General features: G+C 44.2%; 2 protein-coding genes across 2 annotated transcripts; both read left to right on the top strand.

Annotated features, from left to right (window-relative positions):
• Window positions 1–130: 130 nt before the first annotated feature.
• Window positions 131–11,790, top strand: LOC133151142 (transcription activator BRG1). Its single transcript, XM_061273921.1, has 34 exons — window positions 131–486; window positions 994–1,235; window positions 1,355–1,487; window positions 1,560–2,063; window positions 2,171–2,269; window positions 2,342–2,600; window positions 2,664–2,790; window positions 2,860–3,033; window positions 3,124–3,297; window positions 3,362–3,541; window positions 3,617–3,664; window positions 3,735–3,865; window positions 4,047–4,104; window positions 4,205–4,314; window positions 4,462–4,609; window positions 4,681–4,844; window positions 4,928–4,994; window positions 5,282–5,392; window positions 5,605–5,847; window positions 5,927–6,040; window positions 6,118–6,225; window positions 6,354–6,440; window positions 6,602–6,648; window positions 6,724–6,890; window positions 6,969–7,132; window positions 7,579–7,839; window positions 7,946–8,023; window positions 8,171–8,389; window positions 8,476–8,738; window positions 9,163–9,271; window positions 9,347–9,448; window positions 9,522–9,654; window positions 9,727–9,866; window positions 9,961–11,790. The coding sequence occupies exons 2-34, from the start codon at window positions 1,020–1,022 to the stop codon at window positions 9,994–9,996; spliced, it is 4,974 nt and encodes a 1,657-aa protein (XP_061129905.1). The 5' UTR covers window positions 131–486; window positions 994–1,019; the 3' UTR covers window positions 9,997–11,790.
• A 1,146-nt stretch (window positions 11,791–12,936) lies between these two features.
• Window positions 12,937–21,607, top strand: ldlrb (low density lipoprotein receptor b). The gene is made up of 18 exons (XM_061273922.1): window positions 12,937–13,150; window positions 15,190–15,309; window positions 15,498–15,620; window positions 15,788–16,165; window positions 16,527–16,649; window positions 16,868–16,990; window positions 17,127–17,249; window positions 17,324–17,452; window positions 17,522–17,693; window positions 17,773–18,000; window positions 18,061–18,179; window positions 18,255–18,394; window positions 18,607–18,748; window positions 18,819–18,971; window positions 19,035–19,169; window positions 19,562–19,636; window positions 19,724–19,881; window positions 20,239–21,607. Exons 1-18 carry the CDS (start codon window positions 13,096–13,098, stop codon window positions 20,275–20,277), a joined length of 2,535 nt encoding a protein of 844 aa, XP_061129906.1. The 5' UTR covers window positions 12,937–13,095; the 3' UTR covers window positions 20,278–21,607.
• Window positions 21,608–22,989: the final 1,382 nt, after the last annotated feature.

Below are 22,989 nucleotides of genomic sequence, written 5' to 3'. Positions count from 1 at the left end.
TTATCTCTTTCTTTCTTTTTGTTTGAAAAGTCATTCTGTAATTACAATATGATTTTATTAACAGACGTGACATTTACGTAGGCACTGTGGCGTCAATTATAGTCGACAACAGAGCAAAATGGCAGCCTGTGATGGATAAAAAAAACATTTTTGTTGCATTTATATTCCATAAACAGTAGGCACAAACGCCACCTATTCATTTTTTATGTGGCTTATGCTTTAAAGTTGTTATTACAAGAAATATGTCGTTCGTACTACCGAGGCATACCTGTACGGTGTTCGTTGTACGTGTTGAGCGACGCTACGACTGTCCACGCATGCGCATTTGTTACAGCGGGGACTAGACATTCGGTCATAGGAGAGGAGCTGCGGCGGCGGTACCGGAGCAGGAGGAGGAGGCGGTGGATGTGGGGTCGTTCTGTGGAGGGGGGCGGCGCTCGAGCCACGTCGGTGAAACAAAATCCTCATCGCTCGACTGCAAACACGGTGAGTGGATTCGTTTGCTGCGTGTCGCGTTGATGCGTCAAAATGTCATCCTGCCAAAATTCCACACCAAAATCCATCACGGGTTGCCAGATGTGTCAGTGCAGGTGGATGAGTCGGACTTGCACAGTCCGCCATTGCCTCCTTTTTTTTTGTTTAATACCCAACGCGGCCTTACAGGATCCAAGTCTAACTGTGGGTGAACGGTGCAGCCGCAACTGTTAATGCGCACTGGGGATGATTTGGCGCAGCAACTTATTAAAGCGTTTGAACGGAATGTACGGTGGCCTTCTCATTGCAGCATCATGTCTTTTTGCACATCCTGGCCCTTTCAGCTTTTATTGGTCCAATTAAATTAAGACCAGCCCGTCATTATTTCAGGATTCACATTATGTGCTGCCCGATAATTCAGTCTGTGCCTTGGCTCAGTAAAGATCAGGTAGCACAGCTCTATTCAGATGTTTTTTTTTTTCTTCAAGGTTTGCATTCATAGTGTAGCTTTCCTTCCAGATCCCCCGCAGCAGGAGACCACTGCAATGTCCACCCCGGATCCCTCCATGGGAGGTAATCCCCGCCCGGGTCCGTCCCCCGGTCCAGGTCCCTCTCCCGGGGCAATGCTGGGCCCAAGCCCAGGACCTTCTCCAGGTTCTGCTCACAGCATGATGGGACCAAGTCCCGGTCCTCCTTCTTCTGGACTCTCCCAGCCGGGCCCGTCTGGCTACAGCCAGGACGGCATGCACCCCCTGCACAAAGTAAGCACAGTCAAACTATATATTTTATATATATTTTATATATACAAGCTCCCTGATGGAGGTAACATTAACAACAGTGCTGGATTGTAACGATTTTTTTTTCCCGATTGTCTTTTCAGCCCATGGAGAGCATGCATGACAAGAGCGTGAGCGAGGAGAGTCGTTTCAATCAAATGAAAGTACTGACAGTGAGGCCGGGCGGGCACACCGGTATGGGTCCCCCACCCAGTCCCTTGGACCAACACTCACAAGGTTGGCAAATAAAACACTCCATTCTTAAGTCATGAATTCCTGTTTTCATGACACGTCCCTGGTGTCTTCCAGGTTATCACTCTCCATTAGGTGGTTCAGATCATTCAAGTCCAGTCCCTTCCAACGGTCCTCCATCTGGACCTCTACTTCCATCCTCCTCCTCATCTTCCTCTTCAATTGGCCCCGGCTCGGCCCCTACGCCTTTAGAAGGCCCTGGTGGCGATCAGCACTCCCTGGGCCCCGCCAACCGACCCGGATCACTTGGTGGTTCAGGGCCAGGACCAAGCCCCGGACCGAGCCTCGGCGCCACTGTCCCCACCCTCGTGTCAGGCCTTGAATCCGGTGGCCTGTCTGGACCGGGTGGCCCTACTCCTTTCAACCAGAGCCAGCTGCACCAACTCAGAGCTCAGATCATGGCCTATAAGATGCTGGCCCGAGGTCAGCCCCTGCCGGACCACCTCCAGATGGCCGTCCAAGGGAAAAGGCCTATGCCTGGCATGCAGCAGCCCATGACAAGTTTAACCCCAGGAGCTGGACCACCGGGACCAATGAGTTCAGGCTATAGTCGTGCTCACGGTGAGAACCGCGTTTTGGCTCCGTTAACCTCTCCCGGGATGTTCTGCTGCTGCTGATTATTTTTTTTTTATTACAATACATTAACGCAAAAAAAATTTCCCTCCCAGGAATGATGGGCCCCAATATGCCTCCACCAGGTCCATCCGGCCCAGCAATAGGAATGCAAGGACAAAACCTCAATGGACCTCCCAAGTCCTGGCCTGAAGGTCTGTGGCGTCAATTGCGTTACCTTTTGGTTATGTGGACAAAATCAGCGCCCACCTCTTGATCTACTCTAGGCCCATTGGTGAATGCAGCAGCACCGTCCAACGCTCCCCAAAAGCTGATCCCGCCTCAGCCCACGGGACGACCCTCCCCGGCCCCTCCCTCGGTGCCCCCCGCGGCCTCCCCCGTCATGCCTCCTCAGACGCAGTCTCCAGGGCAGCCGGCGCAGCCTCCTCCCATGATGCCTTACCACAGCAAGCAGAGCCGCATCACCCCCATCCAGAAGCCCTGCGGACTGGACCCTGTGGAGATCCTGCAGGAGAGGGAGTACAGGTACCAGAAACGAGATCCGTTAATGAGCAAAACGAGTCACGATAACTCAATTGCGCGCTGCAGGTTGCAGGCTCGCATCACGCATCGCATCGCCGAGCTGGAGAACCTGCCAGGCTCTCTAGCCGGAGATTTACGTACCAAAGCAACTATAGAACTCAAAGCGCTACGACTGCTTAACTTCCAGAGACAGGTGAGCGCCGCGGCAGGCAAAACCCATAAGAAGATTTGACGTGTTTTTACGGTTCTTGGTTGGGTCCAGCTGCGACAGGAGGTGGTGGTGTGCATGCGCCGTGACACGGCTCTGGAAACGGCGCTGGATGCCAAGGCCTACAAACGCAGCAAACGCCAAAGCTTGAGGGAGGCTCGCATCACAGAGAAACTGGAGAAACAGCAGAAGATCGAACAAGAGCGTAAGCGCAGGCAGAAGCATCAGGTGGGCCGACCAAAACATGAGGAACACCTTCACCTAATATTATGAGGATGATCAATGATTTGAAGAATAGACCTTTTTGTATCATTGCAGGAGTATCTCAACAGTATCCTTCAACATGCCAAAGACTTCAAAGAGTATCATCGGTCCATCACGGGCAAAACCCAAAAGCTGACCAAAGCTGTGGCTACCTATCACGCCAACACCGAGAGGGAGCAGAAGAAAGAAAACGAGCGCATCGAGAAAGAGCGGATGAGGAGACTCATGGTAACATGCGACCGACGCTCGCTTCTTCCAGCGCTCTCCCGTTTACGCCATTCTACCCGCTCAGGCCGAAGACGAGGAGGGCTACCGTAAACTGATCGACCAAAAGAAAGATAAGCGTCTGGCCTACCTTCTGCAGCAGACCGACGAATACGTCGCCAACCTCACCGAGCTGGTCCGCGCGCACAAGGCTGCGCAGGCCCTCAAGGAGAAGAAAAAGAAGAAGAAGAAAAAGAAGAAGAAGAAGGTATGGTGCTGATGATGTAAGATGGGCTAAATGTTTGAAAGAGTTCCAAAATTGTAAATTACTTGTCATGTTTAGTTGGAGAGTCCAGAAGGACAGACTCCAGCTTTGGGGCCTGATGGAGAGGTGAGGTTTTTTTTTTGTGTGTCAGTGATTTCTATTGCCAACGTAAATCCTGATCTCTCCTCCTCCGCAGCCTCTGGATGAGACAAGTCAGATGAGTGACCTGCCCGTGAAGGTCATCCACGTGGACAGTGGCAATATCTTGACCGGGGTGGATGCTCCGAAGGCGGGGCAACTGGAAACGTGGTTGGAGATGAACCCTGGGTGAGATTTTTTTTTTTTTTTTTAAAGTCATGCTGGTGGTATATTTTTGATATAAAATATTCATGTTTGGGGGAAACAATGCAAAACAGTAATATTTTGAGAAATGAATACATTATTTTCAAATATACGACCAAACTCTGGCAAATGGAAGGTCCTGGACTTTATTTTTATTTTTTATAAGGTATGAGGTGGCCCCACGCTCTGATAGTGAAGACAGCGAAGATGAAGAGGAGGAAGAAGTGGGTGTTTGTTTATTTACTGTACCTGCCACAGTTCTTTTTTTTTTTTAATTTAGTTAAATTTTTTAAATTTGATTTTACTGTACCTGCTGTGTGGCAGGAAGATGAAGAGGAGCATCAGCCTTCAACTGCACCGACAGAAGAAAAGAAGAAGATAAGTGACCCTGACTGTGAGGACGTGTCGGAAGTGGACGTGCGGCACATTATCGAGTGAGTAAACAAATTTCTGATTGTTCCCATGCTATTCAACTCCCATGTCTTTATTAACTCGTTCACTCCCATTGACGACTATGGACGTCAAAGATTCAGCTAAGCTGCCAGTGAATGATTTGCGCTCAATTAGCATTTACTCTGTAGGAACGCTAAACAGGATGTGGATGACGAGTACAGTGGAGCGGCGTTTGCCCGGGGACTTCAGTCTTACTACGCCGTGGCTCATGCCGTCACCGAGAAGGTGGAAAAGCAGTCCACCTTATTGATAAACGGACAACTCAAACAATATCAGGTAAATAAACAGGTCACGTGACGGAAGTGTGGGATTGAAATCAAATTTGTGTTTCCGATCCTGACTGTCAGGTTAAAGGTTTGGAGTGGCTGGTGTCGCTGTATAATAACAACCTGAACGGCATCCTGGCTGATGAAATGGGCCTGGGCAAAACCATCCAGACCATCGCGCTCATCACGTACCTCATGGAGCACAAGCGGCTCAACGGACCCTACCTCATCATCGTGCCGCTCTCGTGAGATAACAAATCTCCATTCAGAATTAATTTCAACATAAAGTTGTTGGTTTTTTTAATCCAACATCCTGTCTGACCACCAGGACTCTTTCAAACTGGGTTTATGAGTTTGACAAGTGGGCACCTACAGTTGTCAAAGTGTCCTATAAGGTAAGATTTTTTGTGTTTCTGTTAGGCCTTTATCTAGCACTCTTAGTAGATTTTTAGAAACATTTTATACAATTCAAATAGTTTAACATTGAAATACAGAAGCGCAGTAGTGTTCATTAAAAACGTGAAGGATTTTATTCCGAAAAAGACATTGTAACGTTATGCACAGTTTGAATACACTGGCGGAGCTAGAGGGGGGTGTACAGGGGCACTGCCTCCCCAAAATATGCTTGGACCACCCAGGCACGGATAAGTGACACTTTTTCTGTGCGATGTCTTTCTTTTAGGGTTCTCCAGCTGCCAGAAGAGCTTTTGTCCCTCAGTTACGCAGTGGCAAGTTTAATGTCCTCCTCACCACCTACGAGTACATCATCAAGGACAAGCAAGTGCTAGCTAAGGTGGGCTTTGCGAGCACCGAAACATAATATTGTTTTGCAAATAATGTGACCTCGCTAAAAGTTTTGTTGCTCTTCTCAGCACAGCATGAGAACCCAGCCGAGCTGTCCTAGAAGATCCTCCCATTTTGTTTTTTAAATCCATCACGGATTTGCTTAAATCACAAGGGACTCTTTTTTTTCTCAGTTCCCCTCCTTTTCTCAACCTCCCGCAGATCCGTTGGAAGTACATGATCGTGGACGAGGGCCATCGCATGAAGAACCACCACTGCAAGCTGACCCAGGTGCTGAACACGCACTACCTGGCGCCGAGGCGGGTTCTGCTGACCGGCACGCCGCTCCAGAACAAGCTCCCTGAATTGTGGGCACTACTCAACTTCCTCCTGCCCACCATCTTCAAGAGTTGCAACACTTTCGAGCAGTGGTTCAATGCACCTTTTGCGATGACCGGAGAGAAGGTGAAACTAGTTGCGTCAAAATGTCAGGTTTAAAAATATCAAAATAACGTACACTTTCTACATTCATCTTTCCCTGCAGGTGGATCTCAATGAAGAGGAGACCATCCTGATCATCCGTCGTCTTCACAAAGTGCTCCGTCCCTTCTTGCTGCGCAGGTTGAAGAAGGAAGTGGAGGCCCAGCTTCCAGAGAAGGCATGACTAACCTCTTTTTGCAATCTACAGACCTGTGTAATGACTTGAGGTTTTGAATCTTGTGCACATCCCTGTAGGTGGAGTACGTGATCAAGTGCGACATGTCGTCTCTCCAGCGAGTGCTCTACAGGCACATGCAGGCGAAGGGCGTTCTGCTGACCGATGGTTCGGAGAAAGACAAGAAGGTAGAGTTGACACTCAAGCTGTTGGAGTCTCCGAAGAGCGAGAGGCCTTGTTTCCAAACTATCAACTACTCTAAGGGAGAATGTATTTATACATTTTAATATTGTTGTTTTTTGTTTTGTCTGATCAGGGCAAAGGAGGCACCAAAACTTTGATGAACACCATCATGCAGCTGAGAAAGATCTGTAACCATCCATACATGTTCCAGCAGATTGAGGTATTTTGGATTTGTTTACCAATGATACATTACAAAAGAGTGTTAGAGTGAAACATATTTCAAGACAAAAAAAAAGAATGTTGGCAATTTAATCACCGTTTTATGAGTTTTCATGACTTATTTCCACATAGCATTATGACTAACTTTGACTGTTTTTGCAGGAATCATTCTCCGAACATTTAGGTTTCTCTGGTGGAATAGTCCAGGGGTAAGTTCCCATGACGGCTCCCATACAAACGTCATGCCTTCAATATCATGTAATCTCAGCGTCTCTTTTTTTCAGTCTCGATCTGTATCGAGCTTCGGGAAAATTTGAAGTGTTGGATCGGATTCTCCCCAAATTGCGAGTCACAAACCATAAAGTGCTGCTCTTCTGCCAGATGACCTCACTCATGACCATCATGGAGGACTACTTTGCCTACCGCAGCTTCAAGTATCTGCGTTTGGATGGTAAAAAAAAAAAAAATCTCTTTTGGGGGATATTGTTTTTAGACTTTCTAGAATGGGAATTAACTGTCGTCCTGACAGGCACCACAAAGGCCGAAGACAGAGGAATGTTACTGAAGACCTTCAACGATACAGAGTCGGAATATTTTATCTTCCTCCTAAGCACTCGAGCAGGTGGCCTGGGCCTCAACCTGCAGTCTGCCGACACCGTCATCATCTTTGACTCTGACTGGAACCCGCATCAGGTTCCACATTATTCTCTCCTCTTTTTGTATTTTTTTTTCTCTCTTTTTTTCCAATTTGTTTGCAGTTAGAATAAATAAAAAATCATCCAAACGCAAGCTAATTGTTATCAACGGTTATTTCGAGACAAAATGATTCATATCTGTTTTTGGACTAAATCTGGACATATTTGAATGACCCAAACAAGCACAATTTTCAACACAATTTTCGGACCAAACGAAATCCAAGACGGACGGACTAGATTAAGTCCAAAATCCAACGTCCTGAAAATGTCTGATGCTGAGGTGCCAACTTCTGTAACTGTCGTACAAGTGTAAAAATAAGTTAACCACTGCCCTAAAAGTAACTTGGACAAGTAAAAACATATCTGGTTAATATGGAACGAGTCTGTGTTTCCAAATTAAAATGTAATATTCATGCGGGGTTTAAATAAAAACTTTTTTTGTAGGACCTGCAAGCCCAAGACAGAGCTCACCGCATAGGGCAACAAAACGAGGTGCGCGTGCTGCGCCTGTGCACAGTCAACAGCGTGGAGGAGAAAATTTTAGCCGCCGCCAAGTACAAACTCAACGTAGACCAAAAGGTGATCCAGGCCGGAATGTTCGACCAGAAGTCGTCCAGCCACGAGCGCAGGGCCTTCCTGCAGGCCATCCTGGAGCACGAGGAGCAAGACGAGGTCTGGGGACAAGAAGTGTGTCTACGGATTAATGTGTGTGCGTGCACCAGCAACACAGCATTTTTTGGGGGGGTGGGCTTTCTAGAAAAAACTTTCCTTGCTTATCCTCTGCTCGCAAATGTGCGTCTGCTGCATTCAGGAGGAGGACGAGGTCCCTGATGACGAGACGGTCAATCAGATGATCGCCAGGAGCGAGGAGGAGTTTGATCAGTTCATGGTTAGTGGTAGAGCAAACACCAGCAAAAAAAAAAACCACGACGCAAGATAACGGTCAATTGGCGAAATTAGAGAAACGTGAGTCACGGCGCAACAGAAGAATACATGCTGAGGTGGGGAAATTCTTTGGGGTCTTGTTTTCTGGCAGCGGATGGACCTGGACCGCCGGCGCGAAGACGCCCGCAACCCGCGTCGCAAACCTCGTCTAATGGAGGAGGACGAGCTGCCGACCTGGATCATGAAGGACGACGCTGAGGTGGAGCGGCTCACCTGCGAGGAGGAGGAGGAGAAAATGTTCGGACGAGGCTCTCGCCAGAGGAAAGAGGTGGACTACAGCGATTCACTCACGGAGAAGCAGTGGCTCAAGGTAATTGGAGGAAAAGGGGCGGGGAAAAAGAAGGGAAGACAGCGAGACAAAGGGTCGACTGACTCTCGGTTTTCCCTCCCGAGCAGGCCATCGAGGAGGGCACTTTGGAGGAGGTGGAGGAGGAGGTGCGGCACAAGAAGACCACTCGGAAGAGGAAGCGAGATCGAGACCTGGACCTCCCCGTGCCCTCGTGCTCCTCGGGGGGGAGAGGACGTGGGGACAAAGACGAAGATGCAAAGAGGCAGCGAAAAAGGGGGAGACCGCCTGTTGAGAAGATATCCCCCAATCCTCCTTCCCTCACCAAGAAGATGAAGAAGATCATTGATGCCGTCATCAGATACAAAGAAGGGTAGAAAGGTTTACTGATTTTGTTCCAAACACAGTCAGAAATGAAACATTTTACAGCTCGCCTCTTTGCCAAAAAATATTGGATGCTACATTAATAATATTATGACTATTCGTTTTTAAAACAGTTTTAAAGTGAAAAACACTATTTGTAAATGTATACATTTATTTTCTGTAATAGGTTATTCTTATAATATTGATTTTAATTTATATGCTGTTTTTTTAATTGGTTTATGAGTTATTTCATTTTTTGTATCGTAGAATCGTGGCATTTGTACGAGAGTGTGTAGACTTTTAATATCCACTTGTTTGTCAGAGTATGACGCAATACACTGAATACTAAATACTGTTCGACAGCCCCAAATCAATATTAATCTGAATCTCTTCATGAGTCTGACCTTTCACCTTGGTGATGTCACCTCCTGTAGCACGAGTGGACGTCAGCTCAGCGAGGTCTTCATCCAGCTGCCATCTCGCAAAGAGCTGCCTGAATACTACGAGCTGATCCGCAAGCCGGTGGACTTCAGGAAGATCAAAGTAACGTCACATTGCAGCTTTCACATTTTCCCAAAGTTGCCTTATTTCTTAAAAAAAAAATTGCCGTCCTTCTAGGAGAGGATTCGAGGTCACCGCTATCGCAGTCTCGGCGACCTGGAGAGAGACGTCATGCTGCTTTTCCAGAATGCTCAAACCTTCAACTTGGAGGGATCCCTGGTGAAGACCATTTGCGAGACCTCCTCTTTAAAAACGATGATGATGACGTTTCCTTGCCATGTGATCCGAGCAGATATACGAGGACTCCATCGTGCTGCAGTCGGTCTTCACCAGTCTGAGGCAGAAGATCGAGAAGGAGGAGGAGAGCGAAGGAGATGACAGCGAGGAAGAGGAGGACGAGCAGGATGATGAATCCGAATCAGAATGTAAGTTTTTCTTTGTCCTGTCTTCCTTCATCTCTATGCCTCTCATTCAAACCTTGTCTTGCGTATGTTCAGCCCGTTCAGTCAAGGTCAAGATCCGACTGGGCAAGAAGGAGCGAGGCGGAGATCGTGGAAAGGGACGCAGCAGACGATCGGGACGCACTCGGGCCAAACCTGTGGTTAGTGACGATGACTCGGATGAAGAACAAGAAGAGGTAATTCATCGTTTGTGTCGATGTGGATATCAGTCCACAAATGGGGCTGCAACACATGTAGACTGGAATTTCTGCCCGTGTGTGTGTTTGGCAGGAACACTCGCTCAGCGCCACTGACGAAGAATCCTAAATGGCACCGTGATGTAAGAATGTAAACGAGTGTGGTAGGAAGGATTCTGTCTGCTCTCACCGTTTCCGAACATCGGTACATAAAGCCGCCGTTCAACTTTTAAGATTGAGATAAAACTGAAGGTTTAAATTCACATGTTCAGTCAATGACTTGGTTATGCGTGTGTCGCTTTATCTGCAATAGCCTTCATTTATTAGTTCAGTGATGAGAGTAGTTACTGTTGGTGGAACTCAAAACTCAAGTCTTTGTAATTCCTAATATGCACTAAATTGCATTTTCATTAAATACAAATACAGTATTTGACAAAATGGGAAGCGTTTCAGAGATTGGCACCTTGACTTTGCATCAGTCTTGCTCGTCGCACTAAAGGTGGTTCCCACGACCGTACAACATATTTTGTGTTTAGGCACAAAGTGCTTTGGGGATAAGCGACATTTTTGTTTTGCACAATTTGCACAAACCCGTACTCTTATCCACACTTCCATCGGGCACTTTTCTCAAATTAAACTTTGCGCCATGTTGGGTTTTACTTGGCATGTGGAATGGAAAATTACAATTAAGTGTGAGTGTATTTTCTTACTGTGATTAATTCATTTAAATCATCACATAATTCCGGCCTAAGTATCTTATAATATGAACGGCCTTCAACTTGATTTTGTCCTATGGGCACTTTATTTTGAGTCATTTTAAAATGTTTTTTTACACATAATATAACCTGTTTACAAAAAGGAGTGAGGCGTGCCTCCTGACTTGCCAAATAATGAGGCTAGACATATTGCAAAACTAAAGTTTTTGCTTTCACAGTCTGCTGACTTCAAACCAATAATTAATAACGCACATACGTAGGTGTTCAATATAGTGTGCACTCATTTTGTAAAACTTCTGATATAATCACTTTTTGAGCAACCCTTTCCAAAAAACATCTTAGATGTTGGTCGCGGAAGACAACAAGGGAAACACAATCCAACATGCCACAAAATGCTAAAAAATTATTCCAGAGTCTTAAATGGAACAATCACATGTCTATTTAATATATTTACATGCAATTAGTGCTGCAAAGATTTAAATGTGCCTAAAGTTACAAAAATGACCCTATCCCACCTATTGAATTTAGAGAACTACTAAATCCAGTTTAAAAATAATATTGAATGTACACAGAAAATATTTTCAAACTGCCAAAAATCAACCGCCTTCTTCAACATGTGGTCACGACCGAGTCAAATCGTCAGACGTTCCAAAAACAGCGTGTGTGTTTGTGTACGCTGATGTTTGGGTTGGACATTGAGAGGTGACCGACGACATGACTGAACGTTTGCGGAGGCGGCGCTTCACGTTTGTGTATGTTTGCATCATAACAGCCCGGATGCTGCTGCTAGCATGTCTCGTAGCACTTCAAACTTGATCGAGCACTCTGAAGTCTCGCTCTCGTACTGTATCTTTAATTGCTTCCTAATGGTTTCTGGTTGTGGTGACTTTAGGTTGCCAAAACTCTTCTAAATACTTTTGCTGTTAGGTTTTTTTTTTTTTTTTTTTTTTTGAAGACAAAGGACCAGAGGGACTTTGGCTCCTCTCTGCTTGTGAAGGCCTCATGGCTGGTGTTGGATATTCTGTATATGTATGATTTGTTTTGGTGGCTCTCTTTGGAGAATTGTACTGTACTGTAATTTTATTATGATGGTAGCTAGTCAAGAACATGCAACCAAAGCATCAACACTTTTGTCTGTGCTGTGTTGTGTCGTTGTCAATGGAAAGAACATTGTAACAATAAATTTAGAGTGAACGTGTTTGTTGAAATTTGCGTTATGGATATCCGTCTATTTTCTTATATTTATATTTTAATATATTCAGCACTCTTCATAAATCAGATCCACATATTCTGTAAATAAAAAAAGAATATAAAACTAAAATCTTCAATCAATTGAATCCAATTCTATCTGACAGGTGCAATTACTCTAGTTGTCCACAAGGAGGCGCTTTAACATAAATCAAGCTGCGTAGACATCAGGCACACTTGTGAATGAAGCTTCTCCATCTTTTAAATTCGGCTTTGCACAAAAGGCAAAACGTGCAAGATATTATTTTTACTCTTGCCAAACTTTACAGTCACATAAACTCAAATTTAAAAAAAAGCGTCCATGTGGTTGTATGCAATTGGAGCGGACTTTAAGGACCGTGTCCGTCATGGGCCCTTGGACTCATCGCGCATTGGCGCACACACACGTTGGCAGGGTTTAGGCGAGGTGGTTGGTTGGTTGAGGTCGTGTCCAAATATGTAATCCAGCAGGTTTTCCCCCATTCTAGGAATACTTCCCAGGAGTGAGTCGTGTGTCCCTGCCCTTCTCATATAAATCCCTTATTGGGCAATTCCGTCAGGTAAACCACGCCTACTAAAACTGTTCGTCACTGCAGCGTCACTTACGCTCATCAAATTTTAATTGTTGGTTGCAAATTAACTCTCATTGCAAAAGGCATGTCTGTGAGTCACTATCAGGGTAATGTTTTTTTTTCTTTTTTATTGTAACAAATTCGAGGAATAGCTGCAGAAGGAAATGATTTTCAACATCCCACCAATCAAAGGTGTTGTTCAATAAATTGCAACAGTCTATCAGTTCTTTTGCCAAGGTGTCTTGCTACATGTACAGGATGTAGTCATGGCCACAAATTTTGTAATTGCATGTTGGAGTCATCATAATATATAACCTCTAAAACTTCTCATCTTCAGAGTATTCGTGAGTCAATGGATGGACTCACTTTCAATTTCTACCCATTTTCGCTCCGACTTGAATAATAACAAAGGACTTTTAAATTTATCATAATGAGTCACGGGAAGTGCCGTTGTTGCACCAAGGTTGCCAATGCCAACTCATTGCCTCCGCCTCCACGGTGTCTGATTTCAAACATCACGCCACTGCTGAAGATCCGCCCTCTCGGTCGTCCTGGTTCCAAGATGACAAGTAACGTTCATTCGCTTGCATTTGCTTCTTCCAACACGCAGTGTCCGTCCAGGCGAAACACGGGAGCCCTCACGCAGCACTGGAACCTCGCCCCATCCTCCGCACATCATTTTCTTGTTCAAGTGAGGAAAAAAAACTGTTGGAGATGAGGCGACTGAGCTTTTGCCTACTGATGCTTCTTCATTGCTCTGCACTTACAGGTGAGGACGCGCACGTTATCACTTTACTGCGTACATGTTGATGCATACATTTTTTATTTTTTTTTAAAACCTCTGGTTACAAGAAAATTTTAACTAACTTAAATTTTAAAGCTGGGTTCAAAAAGAAAATTGAAAAAGAAAATCATCTTGCCGGCCGGTTGTCAGACTTCCGGTAGGCGTGGCTGAGTTGTTTGCTGCATCATGAATGTGACAGTTGAAAATGCGTTTGGATTTCTCTTTGGACCAAATGTCACCTTTTCTGCAAGACATTTTACTCCACGTCCAGACGAAAATGGCCAAAACATAATTAACGATGAGTTGATTTCAAGCTTCAAACCTCGACGCAGATATACAAAATACCTTCATTATTATCAAGTTTCTTGTCTATTTAGAATAGATGACATATTATTCTCTTCCAGTGATGCGCAAGGCAGCCTTTCCAACTGTTGTGGTAATTACCCGAGTCATGCATCTGCGCCACATCCTGTAGTAGTTTCATCATCTACAAGTTCATGTTGCATATTTGCTCCCCGCTTTCACCATGCTGATTGTTAACACTCCTGATTTCGGGAAGTGCACCCAAAGAGTGTGTGACTCATTTCTGGATGGAAACCCCCGCTTGAATAATTTTTTTTTTATTATTTTGCAAGTTGTAATTTATTCCAGACACACACATGACCATGAAAAAGGATTATTCTATTATGATGCACATGTGATCCGAGTTTCCGCTGTCAGATGACTAGTAGGCTGTTTTAAAGGGTTTGAATTGCTTTTCAATTGACCTTAAATGGCAGCGATGCTTGTCAGTGGGGTAAAAATAGCCTCCATAAACAGAGCATGTGCTAACGGTCAGTCAAAACTAAACTAGTAACTGTGATGGCATTTGATATTCTCATAAAGTGAATCTAGCTGCCACTATACAAGTAAATATTAATATTGTTATTGTAAAATTAATATACATGCACTTGATGTGCGTAACACACAAACTAGGTCCTCCGTGGGAATTGTGCGTCATTTTTCTGGCTCCTGACCCATTTCACGAGACCGCCAGGGGAAGATTAGTTCTTTCTTGTTTCCATTCTCTGAAACAGGGCCTTGTATGTTTTAGTTTCCATTCTCTGAAAAAAGGCCACTGTGTGAGTTGTAGTCGTGCGTGACTTTTCAGCAGATGGTGGGATGCGTTTCGGAGCTGTTGCAAATGTCGTGGTCAGTTTGTCGTCGGTGTGCGTCAACAAAACAGCTGCATTCACTTTGGAAACTATTCTTGTAAATTGTAAAAGATTATCGTGAGGGAGATTGAGGTTTGGGCGGGTTTCTGTATCAAATTGTTTCTCTAAGCAGGTGGGCCCGTCTGCTCTAACTGATAATCTGAAGATTTTACTAAGTATCAGAATTAGTCAGGCAGTACTTACTGTCCGGTTACCTTGGTGACATTGTGGTGGGACCAATCAGCAGCCAGTGGCGTGATATTCCTTCCGCGCTATTGTCTTAAAGGGCCAGTCTGTGTTTCACATAAACCCAGGAATACCCTTATTGGAGGAATTCCAACAAAACATTTTTTTTGGGACCAGTAGAATTGATCTGTTGCTTTAGTTGTCAATGAATCAGATTAACACGCATTTTTATTTTCATCCCAATATCTAAGAAAAAAGACATTGTATTTCATAGTTATTTTTGAATAATTATTATTTAAAGTAATATAGTGATTTTTTAGTAATTTAGTAATTGGTTTGGTCCATAACGTGTCAGAAAATGTACAGAAATATTTATCAGTGTTTTACAAAGTGATAGCAAATGTTTTATTTTGATTCAACACGAGGACAAGTCAGTTTTTGCGAAATGCAAACATAAAAGGTGTTTTTGTTATCAGTGGCCTTTTAACTGGAACTTTTATCCTGTTTGCAAAGTTAAACAACACGACAAGGTTATCGGTATTTTTTGTGTGTGTATATTGACATAACCTAACCTTTCTAAAACATGCTCTGAATATGAATGTATTCTCATGATTTAACTTGCATTTATTTTTCACCCTCATCCAGCATTCGAATGCAGCTCCGATCAAATCAAGTGCGCCAACGGCCGTTGCATCACCCGCAGGTGGGTTTGTGACGGCTTGGACGACTGTGGCGATGGAACCGACGAACTGCCTGAAACATGTGGTATGTTTTGTCTCACTCCTACATGCAACTTTTTATCGACATATACATTTCTATCAACCCGGATTTGTATAATGGAGTTTTCAGTGAACAAATTTGTTGTGAATCCTCTCATCCATTTTCCAACGCTTATGTATTAAAAACAAATTCTCAGTAGATTGCATTTCAATGCTTTCCGTTTGCGTCCTCAGAGGCCAGAAAATGTCTGGTGTCGGAGTTCAGCTGCGGTGCCCCCGAGCATCGGTGTGTGCCGCAGAGCTGGCACTGCGATGGAAAAGTGGACTGTGAAAACGGCGCTGATGAGCAAAATTGCAGTAAGTTTGTAATTTGGAAAACAAATTATACATACAGTGGACTTTAATAGGTTCTTTTCTGTCATCTGTGCTGTTTTATTTGTACACAACATGAATGTTATATATCAAATGCAGTAAAAATGGCCAGATTAGTGTTGACCTGCCTTTTCCTGCCTCCTCAACCACAGCTGCAAAACAATGCACGGACGAACAGTTTCGCTGTACTTCCGGCCAATGCATCTCCACCAGCTTCGTGTGCGACCACGACGACGACTGCCCGGACGGCTCCGACGAGGCTTCCTGCCCGCCGCCCACTTGCAGCCCGCTCTTCTTCCAGTGTAACAACACGGCCTGCGTGCTCGATATCTGGCGCTGCGACGGCGAGAAAGACTGCAGCGACGGCTCGGACGAGTGGCCGGAGAACTGTGCGGGCAAGCGGCCCCAGAAGGAGCTTGTGGCTTGTAAGGACCGTGAGTTCCAGTGTGCTGATGGAGAGTGCATTCCCGAGAAATGGCGCTGCGATGGAAGCGCGGACTGCTCCGATCAGTCGGATGAAGTCAACTGCAGTGAGTTAATAATTATAGTTACAGTTAATTATAGAAAGGCCTGACTATTTTTTTTTTGCCCTCCACACAAAAATATAACGCAACCATTAAACCGATATCACATTTTTTTCCTGGCTAAAATTGATGCTGATTATTTTTAAATACCTGAAGGTCAATCTGCATCAGCTAAATTTTTCAAAACATCCCAACTCTGTGCTCAAATGATCTTATGTTGATTTTAAACAATTTAGTTTTTAGGATTGTATGGTGAACCTAAGATTACCCACAGATTAGAATTTTCCCATCCTTTGTTATTTTTAACCAAATTCCACTTTAATACTATATCTCCCTCTTTCTCATCCATGTTTTTTTTTCTTTCCAGCTCGCCCCACTTGTCGCCCAGATGAGTTCCCGTGTAGCGACGGCACTTGTATCCACGGCAGCCGCCAGTGCGACAAAGTAAACGATTGCTCGGACTCCAGCGATGAGATCGATTGCCATGCAGGTGACTCTTCATTTTTGGAACCTGATTGTTTTACATAATCTATTTATTGTCATTTTTGAAAAATTTGTGGGAATTATAAATTTGAATTGCATTTCTCATCTGGAAATTGGAAACTTTGTGTTTTGAAATCTGGATTTTTTTTGTCTTTTGTCATCATGTACAATCAAAATTTGTAATGCATATTAAATAACTGCTGTGACTGCTCATGATCGTCCTAGAAAAAGTGTGTGACGGTGCCACCGAGTTCCAATGTCACAGCGGGGAATGCATCAACATGGCCAAAGTGTGCGACACGCAGAGAGACTGTCGAGACGGTTCCGATGAACCCGTCGACCAATGTGGTAGGTCTTTCTGCTCTCTCCACTGTTCTGGAAAAATTGACTGGCTGTTGTTACTGGACACTTCAGTCATTGAGTATAAAAATGTGTCTTTGCAAAGATAATCAATCTTTGTTGATCGTTATGTGTGTTCCGGCAGACCACAACGAATGCTTGTTTGGCAATGGCGCTTGCGCCCATGGTTGTATTGATCACAAACTTGGCTACAGCTGCTCCTGCCCTGTTGGATTCATACTGAAGGCGGACAACAGAAGCTGCGAAGGTGAACGTGGCAGAAGGGTTGAGAGATGTCGACAAATTCCAATAAATGCTAACCGCAGCTTTTTGACCTCGCAGACATCGACGAATGTGCCGAGCCAGACACTTGCAGCCAGACTTGCATCAATGAACCCGGCAGCTACAGATGCGATTGTAAAGAGGGCTACGAGATGGACCCAGTTAGCAAGACGTGCAAAGCCGTTTCAGGTAATGCTCGAGAACATGGATCACGCTCCGGAATGGAGACCACATCTTTGATCTCGTCGTCTCTTCCAGGCACCACGGCCGCACTTTATTTCACCGATCGGCACGATGTGAGGATGCTGACGGTGGATCGTAGTGAGTACATGCCTGTGATGAGCGGGCTGAAGAACGCGGTGGCTTTGGACATGGACATCTCGAAGAAGATCATCTTCTGGTCGGACCTTTCCCACAAGAAAATCTACAGGTTAAAAACCTATCAAAGTGTCATCAGTCATGAATCCTCTCAACATAGGCCAAATATTGATGCTGTCGATTTGAATCAGCTGCGAGATGGACACGGCCGCCAACTCCTCCCAGCACACGGTGGTGATCGGCACTGGGATCGAGGCCCCGGAAGGCCTCGCCGTCGACTGGATCCACGGCAACATCTACTGGACCGACAGTTCTTTACAGAGCATCTCTGTGGCCACCACAAATGGCCACAAGAGGAAAACGCTGATCGCTGATAATCTTCAGAAGCCAAGAGCCATAACGGTGGATCCCGTGAACAAGTAAGTTGAAATGCTTCGTTGATGATCGGTGCTGAGCGTAATTCAAACCCTCTTTGTCAGTTTCATGTACTGGACTGACTGGGGCGAGACGCCAAGGATAGAAAAGAGCGGTTTGAACGGAGCTGACCGTGTTGCCTTGGTAACCGACGACATTGTGTGGCCTAATGGAATCACCCTCGGTAAGCTCGCATCCATCACTTGTCATTTTGAAGCCGATCAAGATGAGCAAGCTAGGCAATAATGTTTCTCGACAGACCTCGTCAACCAGCGTCTCTATTGGGTGGACTCCAAGATACACACGCTGTCCAGCGTGGACGTGAACGGCGGGACCAGACACACACTCATCCTCAGCAAAGAAAAGCTTTTGCATCCCCTTTCGCTGGCTGTGTTTGAGGTTAGTCTATACATAGTATAGTAGTGTTTCATTCACAACTCTGTCCTCAAATGTGGGTGTGTGCACAATTAACCAATTATCTCAAAGTAATTTGGGCTCCACTTGTTGACGTTGCCAAGCTCATTCCGTGCTGAGCGTGTGAAATGTTGTGTGCACTTCTTGTGTGGGGGGAAAAAAAAAGTACTGGTTAAAATATATTTTCTTTTAAACAGGATAAAGTGTTTTGGACCGACACGGGCAACAAAGCTGTTTACAGCGCCAACCGTCAGACGGGACACGACATCACGATGCTGGCCTCCAACCTGTACCAGCCGGAGGACATCGTGCTCTCCCACGACCTCAAGCAACCGAGCGGTACACAGAAATCCCCACAGCTCAGATGAACACAAGGCTCCCATTCTTGAACGTTTTCTTCTGCTCGCAGGTTCCAACTGGTGCGCAGAGAAGAACCGTGTGAATGGAGGCTGTGAGTTCCTGTGCCTTCCTGCTCCTGTCATCAATCAACGTTCGCCGAAATATACCTGCTCCTGCCCTGATCACATGAGCATGGCGGCTGACATGAGGAAATGTGTGGAAGGTAGGCGTTTCCTCACAGTGGCTCGTGAAACCCTCAGAGACTGATTCGTGTTTGGGCCATCAGGCTCAGTAGCGCCAGAGGACCGGCCGCTTCCAACAAATACCTCAACTGATGCCGAAACAACCACGACTACCTCAAGAACCAGCTCCCAGAAGCCGGACCTCTCCCCTGGACTGAAACCTTCAGATCCAGCTCAAAGTAAGTCACATCTAGTGGCGCTCTAAAAGTATTTCCTAAACGGGGGTGTCGAACTCGGCCTCGTCTCGTATTACATACAGTATAGGTTACGCAACAAACTGATGACTCGCTAGTTTTGAAATCAGATTAGCATAAACTGTTCAAAAATTTTCAAAAGATGAATGGTAATAAAATTGCTACAAACTTGTCTATTTTTTAAAAGTCAAGACAATTTTCAATTGTAGTATTGACACAATTTGTCATAGCGGGCCAAATATAATTACACCTTGGGCCACATTTGGCCCGCGGGCCAGAGTTTGACACCACTAGTGTAAATATTTTAGCTGTTGTATATTTTTCATGAAAGAATGAGCCATATAGCAAATATCTTTCTCTGTTCTTTTTTTTTTTAGTCAGCAGACTTGCCGACGGGACCACCGAGGCGCAGTCGTCCAACACTGCTGCTCTCTTCATCGTAATTCCAATTGGTAAACATCCTCCAAGTCAAGCTTCCTCTTTCTCTGCATTGTCTCACATTTAAACCTCACCTTGGTGCCTTCTATTTTTCACGGCAGTGGTCATGATCATGCTGTTATTTGGAGCCATGCTGCTCTGGAGACACTGGAGACTTAGGAACACCAACACCATACACTTTATCAACCCCGTTTACCAGAAAACCACAGAAGACGAGATGCAAATCTGCAGGAACTCTGAAGGCTACGTCCATCTGCAGGTAATCCTCACAAATTATTGATACTTGATTGTTAAATGCGTTGAGGCAAAATGGCGTGCGAAACTGTAATCCAAAGACCTCGCTTGCTTAAAACCCAGAAATGTTTTTTTTTTAAGCCTGTGTGAGTTTGTTACACTCTGCTGTGTTCAAGTGCATCATGGAAAATTGCCAACTCTTCCGCACGAGTACTGTCGTAACATATAAGGATAAGTTCAGGCGCCCACGGTACCGTTGTTTTCTGGTACTCGGTAGTACCAAAAGAAGTCACGACAGATTTTGGTACTCCACTTTTTCATTGCCTTGTACCTTGTACGAATACAATGACACTGAACTCGAATCTAATTTTTGTTTTCGCAGAGGCAAATGCTGTGTACGGAGGACATAGACATTGCATGATAACATGCCAAAGACATTCAAGTTTGTTTTTTGTTGGTTTTCCCGCACAAAAAGAAATGAAGCCATTTTTGTTTTCCTGGCGTTACTTTATCATTGCTGTGACTTTTTGACCTTGGCGCAATCCAAAGAAGCACCAGACATGGCTGGATTAGGCAAATGAAGGGGGGGGGGGGTCGTCATGCAAGTCAAACCTCAACATTTTGTCAGAATGAAGTCCAGAAGACGACACTTGCACATTATTTATTTTTTTTTTGTGCCGGTTTGAATGTAACCAACAGCTTTGGTAATATATTTATTCTTGGCTGCTGCCTTCTGCTACTGTAAAGCGCCCAATGATTCCAGGATTCAAAAGCCAGTGGTCTTAGAACACAAGCGTGCCTTTCAGACGCATGCTGGTAGTTAATGTCCATTATTGTTATAGCTCAGACCAATAGTTTTTTTTTTCCAGCCATGACAACCGTAAAGAATGTTAAAGTTTTTGTTTACTTGGTAAAAGTGTGTTGCGCGTATTTTGCTTTGTGATGTGTTTTTTACATTGCGTCTGAATGAAGAGGAAATAGCGCAGGCGGTTTGCTTTCTAAATGTGTACGCTGCTGAATTTCCTGTTAAACCAAAAATGAAGAAGTTGTTTCAATTGAAGATGTCAAATGTGACTCTTGAGTAGTGATAAAAAAAATGTACATAGTGTGCAAATATTTTTGGAAGACACTCAAACTGTATCCTTTTCTGTGTGCGCTGAATCGGGAAATATTTTTATTTATTATTGTGGTGGATAATGTTATGTTGTTGATTGTGTGGTATTGCTGTAATAACCCCAAACTGAATCATATTCTGGACATATTTAAGTGTGATATAATTATCACCATTGTTTGCTGTATTAATATTTGGCATTTCCATTGTGAACATTTGGAAGTGCACAATCTTTTTTTTTTTATATATACAAGTTTTAATTATATTTTAATCGCAATTCGCTGGCGATCAGCAAGACTGGTTCAGAAGATTAATGAATAAGGAATATTTTAATGCAAATTCTAAATGAGTCTTTTCACTGTGTTAAGTTTTATTTTCAGGCAAAACTACACATTCAACAAATGACCTACACGTCTTGGCTCTCTGCAGCTGTTAATCTTTTTTTTTTCTTTGAGTGACAATCGCATTTTATTTTTGATCGCTTGATTTTTGTATGACTGTGTTTCCACTGTGAAAAGCAAGGCACACGTAAAGCAGAATATTTGTTAACTTATCCATATTATACATTGCTTGTTTAGTGCCCGTATATTTTGTCACGTTGTGTTTGCCTTTTTAGAAATAAAAAAAAAAGTTACTGAAATGTTCAGGTTTTTTTTTTCCAGATCTAAACCTATGATTTGGATATTATCTCGTACTACATACGTGAAATAGCTTTTTTAAAGATTGTTGCTCTTAGATTGTGTATGATGGTATGAATAGATTCACTAAACTCTTTTATCATTGAAGGTGATCTCTCTAAAAACTGTCTTGTCATCTAAGGTGAGAGCGAAAGAGAGAGAGGGTTGAAAGAATAGAGTAGTAGGCTACCTATACCCAAGCGATTAACCGAAACAACTTAGTTAAGGAACACCCAACAAGATGTGTATTGATGAGAAATATTGCTACCTGTTTATTTTCAGTTCTTTCCATAAATATTTAAATGTGTTTGTGTGGTCTTGAAACCAAAGAAGGTTACCCTGTGAGGGATCGTTCGTCATTTTCGCTTATGGTTGCCGCAGCAACGTGGCTGCCGTGGGTAAATTAAGTGAGTGAGGTTAGTTCTCAAACTGTCATGAGGCGGCAACACTTGTGCAGACCCACGCTGCACGTTCTACCAGTTGGAATTGCCACATGCATGTGTGCTATGTTGTCAATCCGGATCTGGCATTCACATTCCACAACCGAATGTTACGCCACTAGATTCGGTTGGCAAAGATTGTTTGATTTTTCTATCATGAATCAATTTTGAATGTTATCCGCCACCATGCATAATCAAAGTGCATTGTCGAGTCTTTGCATCATGCATATGTTTTGACACATCCTAATGAGGCTGCCATGCTATTCCCATGAGATGACAGGCAAATTTATCTCATGCATCACCTGCTCCACCCGTCCCACATCCTCACCTCATGCCGTCGCCGCATTCTCATTGGCTGGCTTGCTGCGAGAGTGGGAGGAGTCCCATCTCACGCCACCGCATCTTCAACGCAACCGGGGAGTGTCCGCGAAGATGAAACAATGAAAGGTTGGGATGTACGTAGATGAAGATTATCCCCTGAACAATGGCACACATTGTTCTATTGAGAAGGTCACAATCGATGTGTCACTTGGTAACCAATCAAATTCAATCACACCCAGCAAAATATATATATATAATAAGAAGCTATTGTAAATGATCAAAGGCGTGGCAAATGGTGAATGTTATTTCGCAAGAGGTGCTTTGAATGTAATGATTCTCAATGTGACTCTGTGCGTTACAGTTCGGTTGTATTTAACTTTATTGCAAGAATGGATGGATAAATCCATCTGTTTGTTTTTTAACTTACGTTTATGTGCAACATATTACACTTGAATTGTATCGTTCACCCTTATAGTTAGGTGAAATGTTACTTTATTAGCAATAAAAACATTATTTGTGAAACACTGGTCGCTAGTATCGATTACACAATGACTCACCACCCTTGGTATCACCCCAGGTATTTT

This window comes from Syngnathus typhle, linkage group LG3 (assembly GCF_033458585.1).
Source record: "Syngnathus typhle isolate RoL2023-S1 ecotype Sweden linkage group LG3, RoL_Styp_1.0, whole genome shotgun sequence".
Taxonomy (NCBI): Eukaryota; Metazoa; Chordata; class Actinopteri; order Syngnathiformes; family Syngnathidae; genus Syngnathus; species Syngnathus typhle.
The sequence above is the reverse complement of the archived record's forward strand: the minus strand, read 5'-3'. Positions and strand labels throughout refer to the sequence as shown.

Excerpts from the sequence above, each read along its gene's own strand:
- LOC133151142 (XM_061273921.1), top strand. The coding sequence starts at position 1,020 with ATGTCCACCCCGGATCCCTCCATGGGAGGTAATCCCCGCCCGGGTCCG. Across the intron at positions 2,064-2,170 it reads AGGCTATAGTCGTGCTCACG|GAATGATGGGCCCCAATATG; the intron begins GTGAGAACCGCG and ends TTTCCCTCCCAG. Across the intron at positions 7,840-7,945 it reads AAGTGTGTCTACGGATTAAT|GAGGAGGACGAGGTCCCTGA; the intron begins GTGTGTGCGTGC and ends TGCTGCATTCAG.
- ldlrb (XM_061273922.1), top strand. The coding sequence starts at position 13,096 with ATGAGGCGACTGAGCTTTTGCCTACTGATGCTTCTTCATTGCTCTGCA. Across the intron at positions 16,991-17,126 it reads TGAACCCGTCGACCAATGTG|ACCACAACGAATGCTTGTTT; the intron begins GTAGGTCTTTCT and ends GTGTTCCGGCAG. Across the intron at positions 17,694-17,772 it reads TCCCACAAGAAAATCTACAG|CTGCGAGATGGACACGGCCG; the intron begins GTTAAAAACCTA and ends GATTTGAATCAG.